Source organism: Dermacentor albipictus, chromosome 10 (genome assembly GCF_038994185.2).
Source record: "Dermacentor albipictus isolate Rhodes 1998 colony chromosome 10, USDA_Dalb.pri_finalv2, whole genome shotgun sequence".
NCBI lineage: Eukaryota > Metazoa > Arthropoda > Arachnida > Ixodida > Ixodidae > Dermacentor > Dermacentor albipictus.
In genome coordinates this window covers 88,967,587-88,986,487 of record NC_091830.1, presented here as the reverse complement: position 1 = coordinate 88,986,487, position 18,901 = coordinate 88,967,587, and the positions used below count along the sequence as shown (strand labels likewise).

Here is an 18,901-nt window from a genome sequence, read left to right as displayed (position 1 = left end):
GAGCGAGTACAAAATGAATAGTTTCCTGATTTGAATAATTTCTAAGCAAAGCAAATACAGTCGACCCATTTATAACAATAGTCAAGTGCCATGAAAATGTTATTGTTATAACCTATAACTCCTATAACAGAGTTGCATTAAAAGAAAAGCAAATTAGGGGGACGGCAGAGCTGCTGTGTAAAATCTAAGTGCCCGAACCCCACTACCTTCCTCTATGCGGCTGCTGTTTGTGTTGACTCGTTTTAAGGGAGGACACTGCTATATAAATAATCTTCTTTATTTTCCCATATGTACTAATCAAACTGGTCGGTCTTGTTGATATTTTTGCACCGATTTCAAATATGCACTTAGCTTTAGTGTAGCTCAATTAGTTCTTAAGATAATTCACATTTAATTTCCTTTGTTTGCAGCCTCAATTAAAACTAAATGGCACAATAAAAATTATTTGTTAGGAATGGTTAGATAGCATAAGGAGTAAGGATTGAAGTGCCTATAGCAAACACTTTTTTGATGTGACCATTAATAGATACTTTATAGCCCACTGAATGTAAGCCCATAAAATGTGGCAACCATGTGGCACAAAATGTAGCAAAATTAATTTCTGAAATGAAAGGTAAGAAATACGCTTGTTATCTTTCATAGAGTACACATTAGACTTCATGCTGCAAAAAGAATTTCAGTTCTAACTGTTCTAGGTGTTGAGATATCGAGGCCTCAATATTGCATGGAGCCAAAAATTTGTTTTGAGAAAAATGCAAAAAACAAACAGCACAAGATTTAATGAAAATTAACAAATGTTTTGCACATATTTACACATGTACATGCCTAATAACCACCAGGAATGTAGTCTAATTGCCTGCTGCTGTTTAAATGTCGTCTCTTCAGTGCCCCTGGAACATTGTCGGCCAAAAAATGGCTCACTTCACCACTTCTTCGGCTGCACGAATTGCTGCAGGGGTCAATTTTTTGTCACGTAGTTCTGCCACATCTTGTTGTGGAGACTGCGGTTGGAAATGTTCATCACCGGAAAAATATCATTAAGTGCTCTCTGCTGCTTCCCAGTGCATTGCATAGCACACGCTGCCAACATGTTTACAACAAACGAGTTCACCGTCTGATTGCAGCTTATGCACTGTGAGCTTCATGTGGATGCGATGTCTCCGCAGTTGGAACATGAGAGCGTAAGTTTCATAGCAAGGCCATATTCTCGCTCACCTTTCTTGAACTCAACGTTGCCGCTATCACATGCTGTGCACTCTGCAGACCTCAAAAGCTGGTTTTGCAGATCCAAATTGACACAATGCCATCTCGTCAAGCATACTGTCGACCACACCGCTGTCTCGGTTTAAGGGGGGACACTGTACTTGAGAGAAATGTCTAATTTTTTTCATCTATTAAAAAAGAAACTTGACATTATGATTGAGTTTTTTATGCTGATTTCAAAAATCTGATTATTGTTTTTGTATGTCAATTAGTATTGGAGATAATTAAAATTAATTACCCATTGTTTGAAGGTGGAATGACAACAGGAAATTTTTATTGGAGAGCTACTATTGGCACATGTCTAGATACTAAAAAGCATAAGCTATACAATGGTTGGAGTACTTTTTTGATATGATGTTTTTAGCCAAGCTGTAGCAGTTTGAGTTTCAATGTTGCAGACACACCCACTTTATGCTCCAGTTTAGTGGAAACTGCAGTATTAGCTGCTCTGAATGCAGAGTTATTGTTTTTTCAAGTTCGCAATTTCAGCAAAATTTTTATTTACAGAAATCAGTGAAAAAAGAAAACATGTCCAATTTGAGCCAACTGAAGCAAAAATTGTAGAATATTTAAAGCTATTTACAATTCTAATATTGTCAGTAGGCACCAGGCATATAGTCCTTCTGTTTGGAATCACCTAAATGCCATTTTTTCAATGCCCGCTGCATGCGCTCTGCAGAGACGTGCTTGCAAGCTGATGCTCTTGCTCTGCGGCGGTCCTTTTCTGCCACGCGTTTAGTGACTAGCAGTCAAGCATTGACCTTCAGTTCCTTCAGGATTGCTGATGAGGCTGCTTCATTTCCTGCATTGAATTTCAATACAGCCTCAGCTACAGCACCTTGCACAGAAAACAGTGATGTATGGCACTCTTTTGGTGAATGCGCCCATACAACGGAGTGGAGACTCTCATTACTGTTCTGTGTTTTCCCCCTTTGGCACCGCTTGAGAAGCTTCTCATCCGACAAACGTTCGTAGATGGGAGAAAGGGCCTTGCAGACATGTGGCGGCAAGTTATAGCGATGCTTGGGGATTGGCTCGCCTTTTGCTTGGGCTGCATTTTGCCGACACCGTGAGTTTTGGCCTGTTGGACACAAACTATGATTTAACACTTGGTCATTGGAGGTGACATGGTGATAGGTGGCCATGACAGCTCTGTGCATGGCCTTGATGTCACCTTTGTCGCTGGGGTTGTGGCGTCCTGAGCGTTTTGCAGTGTTGAGCAGCGTTTTTTTAAGTTTTCGATGAGCGTTCGTCGCACTTTTTGTGCACCATACTTGTACCGCGTTCGAAATTTGCGCTTCCGTTTCAGACATCGCGTTGACACTGGGGCAAGATGGCGCACCTCAGTGCGCGGCTCCAAGCGCGGAGCAGACGATGGCCATGCAGTTCCGCCAATCGGGAGGCAAGCTCAAGTCACGTGCACCGAGTGACGAATAGGAGGGCGTTCTAGTACCTTCTTTTGCTGCGCATTTTCTAAGTGGCCAATGGCTGAATGGGGCCCGTTCTGGCGGGAATTTGATGGGAAAAGTCGCCTCTTTCAAATGAGACCAAGATGTCCGCGCTAGCGCACGTGGAAGAGCAGGCGCGCGTTTCAGAAAATATGCCGTTTCAGCGCAAGTTCCACCTGAAATTCAGCTAGTACATGTCGTATAAGGCATCACTGCGGCTAAAATACTGATGTTATCGGTATGAAATTAACAATATAGATGCAATAATAGCTGTACATTCCAAAAATGGAATAAAAAAAATCGAGTTTTTTTCGCGATTTTTGGTCGCCACAACCCGTGTCCCCCCTTAAACAGCCCAGCCGTAATACGAAGTAAGCTTGGCAACCAGGTCACCAGTCAGTTTTCTCCTGCCACCAAGGCTTCCAGTTCCAGTCCCCTTTTGCTTGGAAATCAGGTTACGCAGTGCAGTTCCCATCCTTTTCTCTACGTGGTTGACACAGTCTTCCTTGCTGATGGGAATATAACCATACACCTTGGCTTCCTGTAGGGCAAGAAAGGTGCGGCTGTTGCCGTTGGAGAGTATTGTGGTATACCTGAGGTTGTTTTTTTTTCAGTGATCTTTGAAAGAGCATTAGTCCAGCTTCCACTTCCATTTCTCCAGATTTTTTACTTGAGTTTTTTTGGCATACATGCCTCTCCTTCCACGACTGGTATGTTTGGTATGTTGGGTCTCCTTCTTTCGGTCCCCGTTCGCACGCCGCGCAAAAATTGCTCAGAACAACGTAGTCAAGCACTAACCCCGTAAAAAGCTCAGTGACAGCGCCGACGCAGATATGAGAGGAATGGCCACGTGTCATCCAGGACCCATCATAGGAAACGGCAATGTTTCCTGGGTCGCCAAGCTTCAGTTCGCTGTACAGATTGCGCACAGCGAGCGCGCTCGCGGACACGCATTTATCGGCAGCTGCAGTTGCAGCGGTCGTCAGCTTCGACTTCTGGTGCACCTGCCTTGTCTTGGTATGCATGCCATGGGTAGATACATTCATGATCGCGAATATGTCATTCAGCGCCGTTTGCTGATTTCCGGTGCTTTTCATAGCGCGCGCGACAAGAATGTTCACGACGAATGGGTTGCACGCCGTTCCGCTGTTCGCGCGCGGCGAGCTCCACGCCGACACGCTATCACCGCAGATCTCGCACGAGGCAACCATCTTTATCGCAAGGCCATAATTGCGTTCACCTTTGCTCATCGACGCATCGCCACCACATTCTTTGCACTTGAAAAACGACAGCAGAGTGTTTATAGTGTCGAGGCTCACCACAGCGAAGCGCGTATCCATCACATCCGAGCCTTCCGCGGTGTCGTCCAAGGCAGTGGCAGCGGCAGCCGCACAAACGAGCAGCGCAGATTTTCGCTTCGTAGCTGGCGTTGATGCAAGATTACGGAGTTTTTCCTCCGCATCCTTCTCAATCTTCGACAAATCAGCGGGCTCCAACATGACGGTGTCGTGCCGAACATCTGTGGAACACGGCCTCTGTCGGAGCCGCTTCCACCGGCTAGGCCTATTCCACAGTCGTCCTTGCTGGCGGCTTCGGTGGCGCTTGGCTCGGGAAGCAAACTGTCGTCGATGTCTTCCGACGGTGATCCGCACTTCTTTTGAAAGTTGAACAACTTTCGTTTCTTCTTTGGTCCACCGAATTTGTGCTTCGTAGCAAACTTTGGTGATGAGTTCGGCATGGTTGCGTTTCTACCGTATTGTCAACAATCCGCGCGCTCGAGCAGCCGACAGTCGACACCGGGAATCAGCCAATGGCGGCGCGCTCGCTGTCACATGCGTTCGTAGACGAATAGGATCGCGTATCGGGATCGACTTTTCGCGGGCTTTTTCTTAGTGGCCGCTTGGCGTATGTAGTAGCGGTGGCGCGAAATATAAAGAAGAAACGCAGCTCTTTCAAACGAGACCAAGATGGCTGCGATCAGAAACATAAAACGGCAGCTGCGCGTTCTTGAAATATGCCAATTTTTGCGCGTCAGTCGACGAATATCCTGGTCACACACGTCATCCAAAACACTACTGTGGCTAAAATATCAATCCGGGGCGCGTAAAAATTTGCCAGATTATGTACCAGTCACTGCAGAATCCGATTTTAAGGTTAAAGAAAATCGATTTTTCCGCGATTTTTCGCTTTCTAAGACCCATGTCCTGATCTGATTTCCGCTTCGTCGCTGCCATTGACGCGAGTTCCTGGAGCTTCTCCTCGGTTCGAATCCTGTTCTGCTCCACATCGGAAGCATCACCGTGTCACGGTGGACGCGGACGCTGTTGGCTTCGCGAGCTGGCGCACACGCTGGACCCACGCCGTTGTCACCAGCTTTTTCGATGTAGCCTCTACATCCCCCTTGCCACATCTTGGGGAAGTGCGGCGACCTTTAACATTACCAACCATTGATTTCTTTCGCTTTTTGCCGAATTTGTTCAGCATATGAAACGGGCATTGTTGCGTTTCTCAGTCGCTGCACACAGCTTTTCAATATGGCGTCTCAGCGCGACGGCAGCCCGTGAGCTGGCTCGCTTAGCAGACGGCACCAGCCAGCTCTGCCAATCGGGTGGCGCGGTCTTCTCACGTGGGCTCGTTCAGCCAATAGGAAACAAATAATGTGCTTTTCTTTAATTATTTATTTTGCACCATCCAATGGTCGAAACTGAACGGCAGTGGCGGGAAGCTTAAGCAGGAAGGCAGCTCTTTCAAACGAGACCAAGATGGCGGTGATAGGCAGTGTGAAACGGCAGCTGCGCGATCAGAAGAAAGGGCTGTTTTGGGGTTCATTTTGGCTGGAATTGACCTGGAACTCATTGCACAAATTATTATTTCGTCTAAAATACTGATTCTAGAAACGAGAAACGTGGCAGATAGGTAGAAAAATAGTTCTAGATTTCGAAAATAACACTTCCAAAATCATGATTTTTTCGTGATTTTTTAAATTTTAAGACCCATGTGCCCCCTTAAAGGGAAGCTGAAACACTTTTCGAAAAAAATGAGTTCTCTGTGGCATTCTACAGTTTTGAGACCCCTGAACACGAATATGTGGTTCAAAAAGGGCGGAAACAAACGCAAGCGGCTGTGTTTTCAAGAAAACTCGCACCAGCGCCTCAGGGCATCGCGCGAACGCCGCTGTTGCCCGTGATTGGCCGGGGCCGCTGTGACGTCATTCGCGGCAGTCGCCGGTCGGCGCCTCCGTTTCAGAGCGTAGCACGCTGTTCTATTCTGGCTTCATGGCTGAGTTGTGGAACGTTCTCGCCGTCTCGGACAGCTTGTATTTTTGCCGTACATGTTCGAACTGACAGCCGATACGGAAAACGATGGCGGCAACGGCGGCAACGACGATGTTGAGTGTGCCAACAGCGAGAGCGATGTGTGCACCTTCTCGCGCGTTGGAAATCTTAGCTGGTACGTATTTTTTTTTTTTTTCATGTAGCTGCACGTTCCAATGTCGGGAGAAAAATGTGCTAAAGCGTCAGTGGGAACTTGCTGCTGGAAGAATGCCGAAGCACTAACTTCTCATTAGATTGTAAACATGGGTGCAATTCCGCGATGTCAAGCACCATGCCGCTGCTTGTCTAAAGCCCCGTGTTTTTTTTAGTGTTGATACACGATCGCGAACATAAGTGCCGCGTTTCAAAGCGCCCACATGCAGTGCTGCGAGGTACAGTCATGGAAGTTGCTTACATACATCCAGAGATGGCCAGAGGTATTTTATGTGCAATATTCATACTATGGTTCGACGACTTTGCGACTGTGGCTCGATCAAAAATCGGTATGCGTGCTCCATGCTAGTGTTGACATAAAGATATTAGGCAGTTTTAGCACCGCCTTGTGGTAAACGCGATAACTGCAACCGTACGTCGAACGTCACTAGGCAAGCCTATACTCCATTTCATACCTCAGGTGCAGCACTGGAAGCTACGCATGAAGTCCGGTCACCAAAATTGATTACTGCGTGCGTTTCCGTCTATGCTTCGTAGCATGCCAGCGACGTCTGCTCGCGCGAGCATGCACGTGAAGCTGTCGCGACGGGCTGCAATTAAGAAATACCGAAAAGAAAATTGATTTAAAAGAATGTGTTAGCAGCCGTATAAGTACACGGATTGTCTCTATGGGTAAATTCTTTTTTTTTTTTCATTCAGAACTGAGCTTATATATGGAAAATGTTCTAAAAAATCGGGGCAAAAAACACCAAACTTTTTCTAAGTGCGAACGCAGCCACTGCTAGAAGTATCTCAAGCCTCCACAGCGTTGCACCTGATGTATGAAACGGAGTATAGCAACGCTAGCAACAACGCGTTTCCGCATTTGTCATAAGGCTATCCGGCTATCGTGGAAATGGTCCGAGCACAGCACAGTTGATTTCGTCGGCACAAACTTATCTCTCCTCACCGCACGGGCCCACTGCGCTGCAAGCTTCTTGTCCTTCGGGAACCTGTGAAATACTACATCGTCTCGCCCGCCTGTGTTCGCGCAGCCGAATGCTGCACAGAATGAGGGCATGTTGGGCGCCCTTGGCTGTAGGCACTCACGCAGCACATAAAGAAAGAACAGTTTACAAAAATCGCAAAAGAAAACAAACGTGAGCGGCGGCGGTAGATCTCTAGTAGCATAGTTCAGTAAAGCGCAGGATGGAAAGAGGCATGCCAGCACATGCCAGCACGCCGGTCCGGCAGCTCGGTCCCTGCGAGTGACGTCACTCTCGCCGGTTCTCTCCTCTGGCAACCACCTCACCCGGCGCTCCGGGAAGCTATGGGGGCGTGTCCGCGGGGGTGATTTAGAAAATGATTTCCGCCCCTTATATTAACAAAACGAAGAAAAAATTTCGGAATCGTAAATTATTAGGCTTATTCTTCCCAATCCCAGCTATTCATGGAAATTGAAAACCGTTTCAGCTTCCCTTTAAGGTGCATTCACACGACTGGACGGTGGAGGAATGTTCGCAGCGGATGGCGCATAACGTGACGCGCTCGCCAGCAAAATTGTGCCACCTTCGCCTTACCTGGCCTCCTCAGCTCGTGATCCAGATTGAATATGCTCGCCTGTATTTCCATCTGTCCATTTGGCGATCGTCTGGCCTCAATTTAGCGTAGTCGGCATCAAATCTGCCAACATTGGATGGATTGGCGTGGCTATGATGGCATGTTGTCGGCTTGATTCCACGTGTGTTTTTGTTGTGCGGAAGTGACCGCATATGCTTTTGTTGTGGGGCAGCGGGAAAGGCAAGTCGTAGTTGCGCACGCATTTCTATTTAGACTACACAGCCTGCACGACCTCAACATCAGTGAGGTGCACAAGAAAACGCTAAGTGACGACGCAACCATCACTTTTCTTGGCTCTTGTTGAGTTGAGGGATTCACAGCGCTAGAGAATATAGAGCATGCCGATTATGCAAGCGCGCAGCTGCGTAACAGGCTATGGCAAGAGAACGGTCTGGAAATGGCTGAGCGTATCATTTGTATAATTATGTATAATTTGCTATAACTTCATTTTCGGGATAATGAAATGCTGTGCAACCAAAAAATAAAAAAAGAGAGGGCAGGGCGCGCTGTCCTTTCTACGCTCAGCCCTGTCTCTCTCTTTCTTTCTTTTGTGGTCAGCGGCATGTTACCAGTTCATTATGAACCATGTAGCCGAAACATTTACTTCATTTTTGGGAATGCTCTTCTAGATTTGACCCATTATGTTTCCTTCATCTTATTGAACCTCTGCAGAGTTTCTAAAAACTTTCTTCGCAAACAAACGCCGCACCTTCAGGAGTTTTCACCCAGAGGAAAAGCATCATCTCCTACAATAACCGGGGGCATGTGAAGATCCGGTGAACTTGCCACTTTCACGGTTTTTGGGCAGTCCCGCATTTTATTTCATGAATTGCTTTTTGCAGAGGTGTTGACTGTCAAATTCTGCCATCACCTTGTGAACCAGGGGCGCCAATGTCCAAATAGCGAAACCTATAGTTTGCATCAACAAGCGCAAATAGCGCTATGCTGAAGGTTTTCTCGTAGTTGAAATACAAAGAGCCTGCATCTTTTGACTTGATGATGCACACATGCTTTCCATCTATCGCACCTATACAATTTGGGAACTGCTACTTTTCTTTGAAGTCTTGCATGAAGGTAGACAACTCTCCAGTCGTGGCAGTATTCAAGAATTTGTCTTTCAGCTCCAGGTAGATTGCCACACATCTCTTTTATGATCTGGTTGACAGTTGAGTACCTGCAGTGGTTGCTCAGTGGCTATGGTGTTGGGCTGCTGAGCACGAGGTCGCGGGATCGAATCCCGGCCACGGCAGCTGCATTTCGATGGGGGCGAAATGCGAAAACACCCGTGTACTTAGATTTAGGTGCACGTTAAAGAACTCCAGGTGGTCGAAATTTCCGAAGTCCTCCACTACGACATGCCTCATGATCAGAAAGTGGTTTTGGCACGTAAAACCCCATAGTTTATTTATTTATTTTTTTTACAGTTGAGTGTTCTATCTTGAACTGTCAGCTTAAGGAGTAGTGCTTTTCTCCTATTAAAAAAAGAAAAAAAAATTGGTTGGGTACACTAAAAATTAACAAAAAAACACAGAACTCCGCATTCGAATAAAATAGGCATATCCGACATTCACACTGGAATCTGTGTGAAGTGAATCATTTATGAAGCGGCTTTTTTCACGCTATGAAACTAAATTCCATACACACAGTTGTCTCCATTTCACCATAGTTCCAACATTCTTATGCAACATGTTTATACGATGTTTATGCATGGTGCCGGTCAAAATTATTTAGTACTATAATGTTTATGCTCCGTAGCATTCGCTATATGTACGCCGAAATACATGTACTGTTCATTGCGAGAGGTAAAGGCAGTCATGTCACAATGAAGATGTGTTTGTCATTGTACACACTGCAGAGATGTAGGACGCTAGATTGGTTTGGTTCTCTTTTTTTTTTTTATTCCTGCGTCTATAGGCTAATGGAAATAAGTGCACGCACACATTACACGCGACGTGAAGTGCACACTTCACAAGAGAGCAGCAGCAGTCACGGCCGAGAAAGCTAGGGATGCCTTCGCCATAAAAGTCCGCGCCTCATCAAAAGTGACACTTGATACTTCAAATTGAAGCAAACGCTACCACTTACCTGCGGCGAGGAAGCGAAGAGAGATTTGGAGCCGCGTCTTCGCTGGCACAGATGGTCTCACGATGGTTTCTTGCCACTCGATTGTATGTTGAACGCGGGCCAGAAGTTCGAAAAACTGCGTGCTGCTGACGCGCAGTAGGCGCTTGTATTCGTTTAGATCACACTCGAGCAGCTCTTCATAAAGCAAGCTCTGAACACCAGGCGTCTTCTTTGACATCCGTGGTTTCATCCAGCATAATCATTTTCTTTTTAAAGCCTACATCTCGTCATCTTCACTCACTTCAAGCAGAACAGCCAATGCGGACAAAGGCCACCTCCGATAGCCGTCCATCTTGGAATGCACTCTTGTACCCAGCAATTTGGCAACGTGCGTAGTGTTGGAGTCAAGAGTAAGCACGCGGATTTCATAAATGGCGCTCCGGCTGTGGGAATGCGACCTAACTCGACTGCGCCGGATTCAAGTTATGACGTCACTGTTTTGTCCACGGAGCAGGCGGGATTTTGCCCTCACGTGTGTATCTACAGTCAACGACTGAATTTTCGGACGCCCAAATTTTCGGACATGCCTGATATTTCGGACGTCTTTGCGGCACCGCCACGAGCCCCATAGAATCAATGTACAGTGGAACCCCGTTCATACGTGTTTCACCGGATCGCGAAAAAAAAACAACGTAACAGCCGGGAAAACGCAACAGTGAGGAAAGGTCCGAAAATTAATGAAAACAGTGCAGCTTTGCCTTGAAACAATTTAGTTCGAGATCAAGTGAGCTTAGGTCTTAAAAAAAATATCGAGAAGGGTCAATTGCCGTTTTTTCTGCTCGCTTGAAAACCACGCGTTTCTCAATGGCCTGGAAAGCCGCATTGCTCTCAGCGTCGCTTTGAGGTGCGACGTACCTGCGAAGGAGGTCCAGAGCCGCGACGGCTTCTCCAAAGCTCGGGTCCACCAACTCCCTGGAATCATGCGGCTCGTGCTCCTCGTCGTCACCACAGTCTGAGGCTTCACTCGCGACCGAGTCTGCAACGATCTCAGCGATACCCTGACACTCGGACGTCACGACAGCAGCATCCATGGTGACGTAGTCGTCATACGTGACTCCCATGGCACCCAGCGCATTCAAAGCTTCACTCAGCTCTTGATCATGAGAGGCTGCTTCCGTCTCTACAGCATCCATGGCAGTTTCCTCTCCGCAGTCCGTGCGAAAGCCACACTGCGCGAAGCAGTGCTGTGCAGTTGCCGCGCTCACTGCAGTCCACGCTGAAGCGACGTAGTGCATAGCGTCCAGTATTGAAACGATCGTAGGCTGCTGTCCGCGATCAATACATGCCAGACAGCGCTTTACGATGGACTTCCTGTAAGAGTGCTTTAAATTCTTTATGACGCCGGCATCCAGCGGCTGCAAGTGGCTTGTAGTGTTTGTAGGAAAAAAAACAAGCTTAACGTTCCGAAGAAACGATGGGTCTCTCGGGTGGGCAGCACAATTGTCCAGAAAAAGGACAACACTCCTGCACTGGGAGCCCATCTTGTTGTCGAAGTAACGAAGAAATTCTTCGAACAAAGAACCCGTCATCCATGCACGACTGTTGCTTCTATAGTGACATGGCAGCAGGCGAATGTTCTTTAAGCACCGTGGGTTTCGGTATTTTCCGATTACCCATGGCTTCAGCTTGTCCGAGCCATCCATGTTGCAGCAAAAGAGCACCGTCAATCATTCTTTGCTGCATTTACCTCCGTGGCATGCTTCGCCCTTCAGGCTTAATGACTTGGATGGCTGCACACGAAAGAAAAGACCCGTTTTGTCGGCATTGTAAATGTCACGAGGCTCATACCCCTCAATTATGGCAGATAGTGTGGCCTTCCAATCGTCGACTGTTTCCAAGTTTACACTTGCTGCTTCCCCGGATACCATCTTATACGCGATGCCGTGCCTCTTCTGGAAACGGTCGAACCAGCCATCTGACACCGCAAAGTCACTGATGCTCAGTCGGTCGGCTATTTCCATCACCTTCTCGCGCAAAATGCTGCCGTCGAAGTTAACACCAGCAGCGCAAGCTTGTTCTTACTTGTCGAGGTTTCCATACTTGGTGCCACGAGCCTGCCTAGCTTTCGGGCCGAAGAGCGCGGCATTCCCTTGTATCTCGGCACGCTTCGAGACGATGCTGTTAAGCGTCGAGGGTGGCAGACCACGATCCTTGGCGATGTCGACTCTTTTCCGTGCTGGCTGCCTGTCGACTGCGTTGAGAACACCCAGCTTTTCCTCGAGGGAAAGCGCCTTGCGCTTGCGCGACACCATCAAAGGACGACAAATCGCTCGCGGTGTTAGCGAGGCCCGACGAAGCGTAGGCAGCGTAGGTGTTGGCGGGAGGACACGGATGACTCGGATGGGTTGAACCGCACAAACAAGAAAGACTGGATTAGTGAGGCCTGATGAAGCGTAGGCAGCGTAGCTGTTGACGGAAGGAGACGGACAACTCGGATGGGTTGAACCGCATAAACAAGAAAGACTGGATTGCTGCGGGCCCGCGGGTTTTACTCGCCTCGGCTGACGAGGCAGTGGCCATCTAGTGGCAATCTCTCAAACTCGCGTGCGGCTTTTTATGGCCTCCGAGATTACCCACGCACGTGCAAGGGGGTGATCTCGGAGGCCATGGTCCTGTAGCCAATTCTGTAGCCAAGCCTGGCCAAGACTCGTCAAAATGGCGGTTGGCGCGCGTTGCCCGGCCGGGTTCGGGGTGCCAGGTTGCGACGTATCATGCGGGAACGTTTTCACAGCTACAACGTAACAGCGGGGTACCCAATACATTGGATCTTATGGGAGCTGTGCCAGGACCGGACAAAAACGATGTAACAGCCGGGAAAACGCAGCAGTAAGGAACGTAACAGCGGGGTTCTATTGTATAAGGACATCCGAAGTTTCGGACGCTCGAACCCCCTGCTGTCCAATTTTCCTGACTTTTTGACGCAACGGAAGGTCCTTTGGCTCCTCGCGCAGCGCCCTTGCGAAGGAAATGAACTTGCAGCCGAAGCATATCACCGCTTTGTACCACAACTAGCCGAATCTAGCCGTCGCACAACGATTTAGTCTGGCCATGCTGGCTATGTTCATCGCCGCAAATGGCCGCACTTCCGCTTCCAGCGCTATTTCGTTTGTTTGCGCAGCCTACGTTTTGGCTAGCATGGTGTGTGGTTGTGCTGTTGTGTCAACTGTGCTCTGCGACGCTAGGCCTAGGTGCTTCAACGCTCGTCAGTGAACTCCACTGTTTGCAACTTGAGGATTTCGCTTGCCTTCGATGGCCCCCACTCCGTCTTCGTCGTCCTCGCCGACGGCATCGAAGCGCGGAAAGCAGTACCGTACCCACGGAAATAACTTTTGAACAATTTTTTGACACTGACAACAAGCTGCGCAAAACTGACTGACGAGGGAATAGTCCGTCAGGTTGTATGGGATTCAGAAGACTCCGATGCTGAAAATGAGGAGCCAATGTCTGCGCCTCCTACTAGCGCCCAGTTGACGCGAGCACTGTTGACTTTTTCATCAGTGTACAGTGCTGACATGACCCTTGCTCAGATCGAGGTGAATATGATCGCATGCAACCAGAACGCCGTCCAAACAACGGTCAACAAGTCCTTCAAGCCACTGCAGCAATAACACTGGCTGCCCGACGATGCACATGTACATAATAAACCGGCAGTCGGCTGCATACAGAGTTTTTGTATAGCACCTTCATTGATGCTTTGGCAGGGTTTCAGAAGATTGGTACTTCGCCCTTTACCTCTATATCCAAGAAAAAAAGAAAAAAGGTGCGGTTTTTGGCATGCATTCATTTTTTCGGACTGCCTGAATTTTCTGACGTTTTTACGTTCCCTAGAGGGTCCGAAAAATTGGTCGTTGACTGTACATTTAACTGTTTAATTCTGCTTCCTACACGCTCCAATCACGTGTAACAAGCCGCGGCTGTCATCGTTCAAGAGTGGCACTGCTATGGGGCTCCTGCTTTGCCCAGGGTGCACTGCGAAAATGGTGCTAAAAGCACCCTCTGTCCTGAACTGGGTAGTACCAAGCTCGGTCGTCTGCTTCGGAAAGCACATTTACAATATGGATGCACTTTCAGTTGTGTTGTACCACGGCTTGCAGCGAATATCGGGAGCCGAATATTTTTTCAGGGGTGGCATGCTCCGTAAAGGCAAGAAATTATGCAACGCCGAATACGTGTATGCCATTCAAGAAATAATCGGTGAAGTTTTAACGCTGTGTCAATCGCAAGTGAAGTGAGTCACGTAGGAAGTTGAAGATCAGGTAAGGTTTGCACGCTGCTAGAGTCAGGTGCACAAACGCGAGGAAATGCTTGCTATAAATGGATTCACAGCAGCCATAAGCAGAAATCCTGTGTACGGAACTTATCGAGCGCACGACAGTACCCGCCGCGACGGCAGCGGTCTTTCGACATGCCGTGAAACGGCAGGCCTCCTGTAATCTTTGTCGACTGCATGCCACTAGACAAGTAGTTATGCTTGCGCTGTAGTAGCGGTTATCTGTCCCTTTAGCAAGTGATAAATAACTGATGCAATGCATATGAGCTCACAGTAACGTACGTGCGAATCGCGCTGCAGCGCGATTCGCACGTACGTTACTGCGAGCGCAAGAACAGCGCAAGACACCCATAAGGGGAGATGCTACTCGAAGACACTTTTTCTTTAATTTTTGACTTAGAGCTATGAAACTCCACCTATTAATTTAGTTTTTTATGCTGATTTCGAACCTGCAATTAGTTTCACTGTAAGTTGCATAGTTTTTGTTCTATTCGATGCCAATGTGCAAAATTGCACCTTTTTAGCCCCCCTTTTTGTCACACTTCCATAATCACAGATCATTGATGGCTCATTTTGATCCATATAAACTGTAGAGTGCCGAAAACTAATTATGAAGTGCATACAAAATACGCTAATGACGTGAAAAATTTGAACCTGGCAAATCTACATTTTCATGACACCACCATGTGGAAATTTTAATTTTTTTGTAAATATTTGACCAATATTTATGTTTGAGAGAGATAATGGCACTTCTCACACTTCAGAGAAAATGTGTGCGAAATTTCATTCAAATCCAAGCATCAGAAGTGCCAAAAACATGAGGGGCAAACTAAAAAAAATTGCCCAAAATTTCATTTTGAGAAAAACGCATTTGAAGTTATAATTGCATGTTTGTTTACAAAAGAGGGCTTGAATTCCAATCAAATTTTGACATAAAAGAAGAAAATTGTTCATAAAACAGCGACTGCCACTAGAAACTTCCTGCAGCGTATGTCTCTCCCTCACGGCCCTTGCGAGTGCACTCCTCAACACGTGCTTTTTTTGTCAGTGTGCGGCGATTTGCTCTCGCTTCCGCAGTCAGCTTCAAGGACATTTTTTTCTGCCTTGCAATGTCTTTGGATGTGCCAATCTCCACCAGACTTTCAGATGGAAGCACGCCTAGTTCTTTGAGGACACGCTTAAAGCAGGTGTGCCCTCTGTTGAACCAGAGGACAGCCAAGGCAGTAGCCATTTCCACTACATACCGTGAAGCAAATCTCGTTTTGGGGCAGAGAAGCCATATTTTGCTATTCAATGACTCCGCGGCATTTTGGGTTTTGCCTTGGATGCACCTGGCCAGCAACTTCTCACCGGTGAGCCGTTTGTAGATCGGCAATATTGCCTTTCTCTGGGCCTTGGTCAGTAGTGGTGTGTGGGTTAGTGCAGGCTCACCCGACGCTTGAGCACGCCGGTGCTTGCACCAGGATTTTGCTCCTTCTGGACAAAGCTTATGGCTGCTAGCACCATCGGATGAGCATGAGTGAAAATATGAGGCCCAAATTGCTCTATACATTCCTTTCACGCTGCCCCTGTTGCTAGTAATAGCAACCTGATAGTAGGTCTGCAGCTCTAGGATAGCAGGCTCCTTCAGTTTCTCTCCTCTTGGCAGGAGTTGTTTTAGCTTCCGGAGAGCGGTTCTGAGGCACTTTGCCACGTGATTAGTGCAATCTTCTTTTTCAATAAGGACACCACTGTAGGCATTGGCCTCTACCACTGCTGCATAGGCTTTCGAGTCCCCGTCGCTAAGAAACTTTCTGAAATACTGTGGTGTGTCGTAAGATCGGCTCCTCTGCCATATACGCACTGCTGCTTCAGTCTCCGTAGCATGGGATGAACAGTCTACATTCTTTTGACACACAGGGCTATGAAATGCCTGCCAGACTTCTTCCTCATCTGGCAGGACCCTGTGCCGGCTGCAGGCAAGGCAGTAGTTCGAAAGGACCTCGAAGTCCAGGCAAAGGCCGGTGTCCAGGGGTGCGATCTTGTACGCGTTCCAAATAAGAACGGAGGCGGTCCGTTCTTTACGTCACGAAATAGGCGGTCTGTTCCATTGCATTCGTCCGATAGCCGACGACACGGAATGATTGACAGCAGATATCATGGCACAATTGACGTCATGGCATTTGTCACGGTTCAAATTGACCAATCGTGCGCGGCTCGGGGGAACGGACCGCCTCCGTTCTATTTTGGAACGCATACAAGATCGCACCCGAGGGAAACAACTGTCCCAATGCCGTTGTGGCTTTTATGGCCGCGTTTATGCCATGTGCCATCGTACATCACAGCAATATTATCCCCGCTGGCATCTCTCTTTGTAATCTCCCGCGATTTCCGGAGATTTTCGGAGACTGCACTCATCGCAGCATTGTGTACCTTCCGGCTGATTGCAGCAAAACATTTGTGATGCATCGGTTTGTGAAGTCCAATCACTGATGAAAACCGCACTAGCTGCTCATACCCAATTCCTATCGAACGGGCTGCCACAGCAGCTTTGACGTTGACGGCGAAGCTTTCACGCGAGCTCCCGCTGTCATAGTCACGGCGGGCACCTTTGCTGGTGTCCCTGCACGCCGCAACTCGCCGCGATGAATAAGTTGCGGAAAGAACACTTTTTGGGCACGCACAGTTCTCGCAGTGTAGCTCCAGGAATGAGGCGAGTTCTTTGCTCTTCGTGGCCGGTTCCCGGACGCGAAGTTCTGAATGCTGGCATGTTGGGCAAATCGCACCGCTCACAAGAATGTTGACCGCTGTCAAATCAGTAATGAACGATGACTCCCCATCATGCGCTCTTTGCTCATCTTGGAAATGTCCAGTCTTCTTTTCCGACACACTTACGTATTCTAAGGCTGCTTCAAACTCGCCGGAGGCATCCGTAACACGGGCGGGATCGGCGCCGCTTGCGCTAAGCCTGACCGCCGTGGATCGAGTTGTCGCTGGACGAGCCTTTGCCTTAGATTTCCGCCGGCGACCTAGATATTTGTGCACCGAACGGTGTTTCACGCCATGATGACTGCGCTTGCTTGGTCTCGCTTCGTCCATGATGAAGATATAGTTGCCGAACGATCGTCACTCTGAAGTGCACTTCGATGAAACATGGACCCAGCAACTAGGCTTCGCCACATGAACGCGCACGATGGCCAATGTCGTTTCCCGATTCGTACCGCGTGATTTAAAAACCAGTCGCTGGGCTCAGAAAATGCTTTTTTTGTTATTTCTAGCGCTGTAGACGCCCAGGCAACCGTGGCGATTCAGAGAATGAGGCTTGGCTGATCTCCTCACGCGATCCGCAACAGCAAGGAACCGCACCATGGCGGCGGCAATACGCTCGAAGACAGCGTACTTTCGTTTTTTTAATAGCCACCTTGTGCTCTTTAAAAATGCATTTTTAATCCATTTCGCATTTAAATTCAGCTTTGATTTTTATTTTCATAAAAGTAGAGGTACTAAACTTGACAAAACAAGTAAAAACGAAAAATGGATAATTTTTGAAAAAAAAAAATGCGATTTTCGACCCTTATCTCCCTATAACAAGTGCAAAGAGGGTTCATAGACGGCAAGTGACACTCGAGCTCAGCCAAGGCATCGTTTTGGTGGTCCCAAAAGGAGCCTTTCAAAAAATTTTGAGACAGTTGCCACAGCAGCTTCTTAGCTTCAGAAATCCAGAAGAAACGTTGCGGTTAGATTGCCACAAGTGTCTCACCACGTACTTCTTACTGGTTTGCACGGGAAAGCCCCATGTCCGTCAGCCTTGCTTGCTTTGCTCAAAGCTTGCCAACATCTTTCTCCAAAGCAGCTGCTCCACGTAGTGCAGCGGAAGGTCCCTTGCGAAAACAAAGCCCCGGAGGGACTTAATCATCTGCAGGGCCTCCTGTGAGGACAATGTTCAGGCAGCCTGCCCTACCGCGTCATTTCTGCTGTCGTCATTGTCATCGTCGCCATCCGACGCAAGTATGTTTGCAACGATCGCCTCATCGGTTAGAAGTACCGATGTTTCTAATGCATCGCCCGCATGTAGAAGCTCTTACTCCTGAAGCATCCTTGTCAACAGCGGACCAATGTTCAGGCATCACTTTGTCGGTGGGAACTTCGCAGGCTTTGTACAAGTAATTGCCACCTCGAACATAGCACGCTTTCTTAACACTTTTCGGTCCGCAGGAAAATAAGCAGTTTTTGGGTGCTATAGTAAACAATTTTCTTACTGCTACGCCAAATGCGTGATATTAGAATGTATAGTATCAATTTGTAGAAGAAATGTGCTTTCTAGTGGTATTATTTGCAAGCAAACATTTATTAACAATTCTTTGAAAAAAATTACTTAATAGAAACATTTGTAACAAGAACGAGAAAACTTCTTAAAAACGTCGATGCTGCTTTGCACCAAGACAACCTAAAAAAATTTCAAAATATACATTTTGAAGAAAATGGCTGTATACAATATTCCTGCGAATATGAACTTTCTGTCTGTACAAGTTATTTTTATACAAAGGAAAATGCTAGCCCTAGTGTCTATCGTGCCACCGCACGAAGCAGTTCCGTGATGTGGTGAAGCACAAGTTTGCGGAGCATGTCTCGCAGAAAATGTTCCGTTTTTTGTTCTACTGTCTGTTCATGATTGCACAATTTGCAGTTCTTGTATCTTTGTCGCTTCTGGGGCTTGTGCTGTTGATCCT

General features: G+C 47.6%; 1 protein-coding gene across 1 annotated transcript; it reads right to left on the bottom strand.

Annotated features, from left to right (window-relative positions):
- Positions 1-15,064: 15,064 nt before the first annotated feature.
- LOC135910231 (uncharacterized) lies at positions 15,065-16,669 on the bottom strand. The gene is made up of 2 exons (XM_070527668.1): positions 16,455-16,669; positions 15,065-16,212 (listed from the first exon to the last, which is right to left on the bottom strand). Exons 1-2 carry the CDS (start codon positions 16,638-16,640, stop codon positions 15,163-15,165), a joined length of 1,236 nt encoding a protein of 411 aa, XP_070383769.1. The 5' UTR covers positions 16,641-16,669; the 3' UTR covers positions 15,065-15,162.
- Between the last annotated feature and the right edge of the window lie 2,232 nt (positions 16,670-18,901).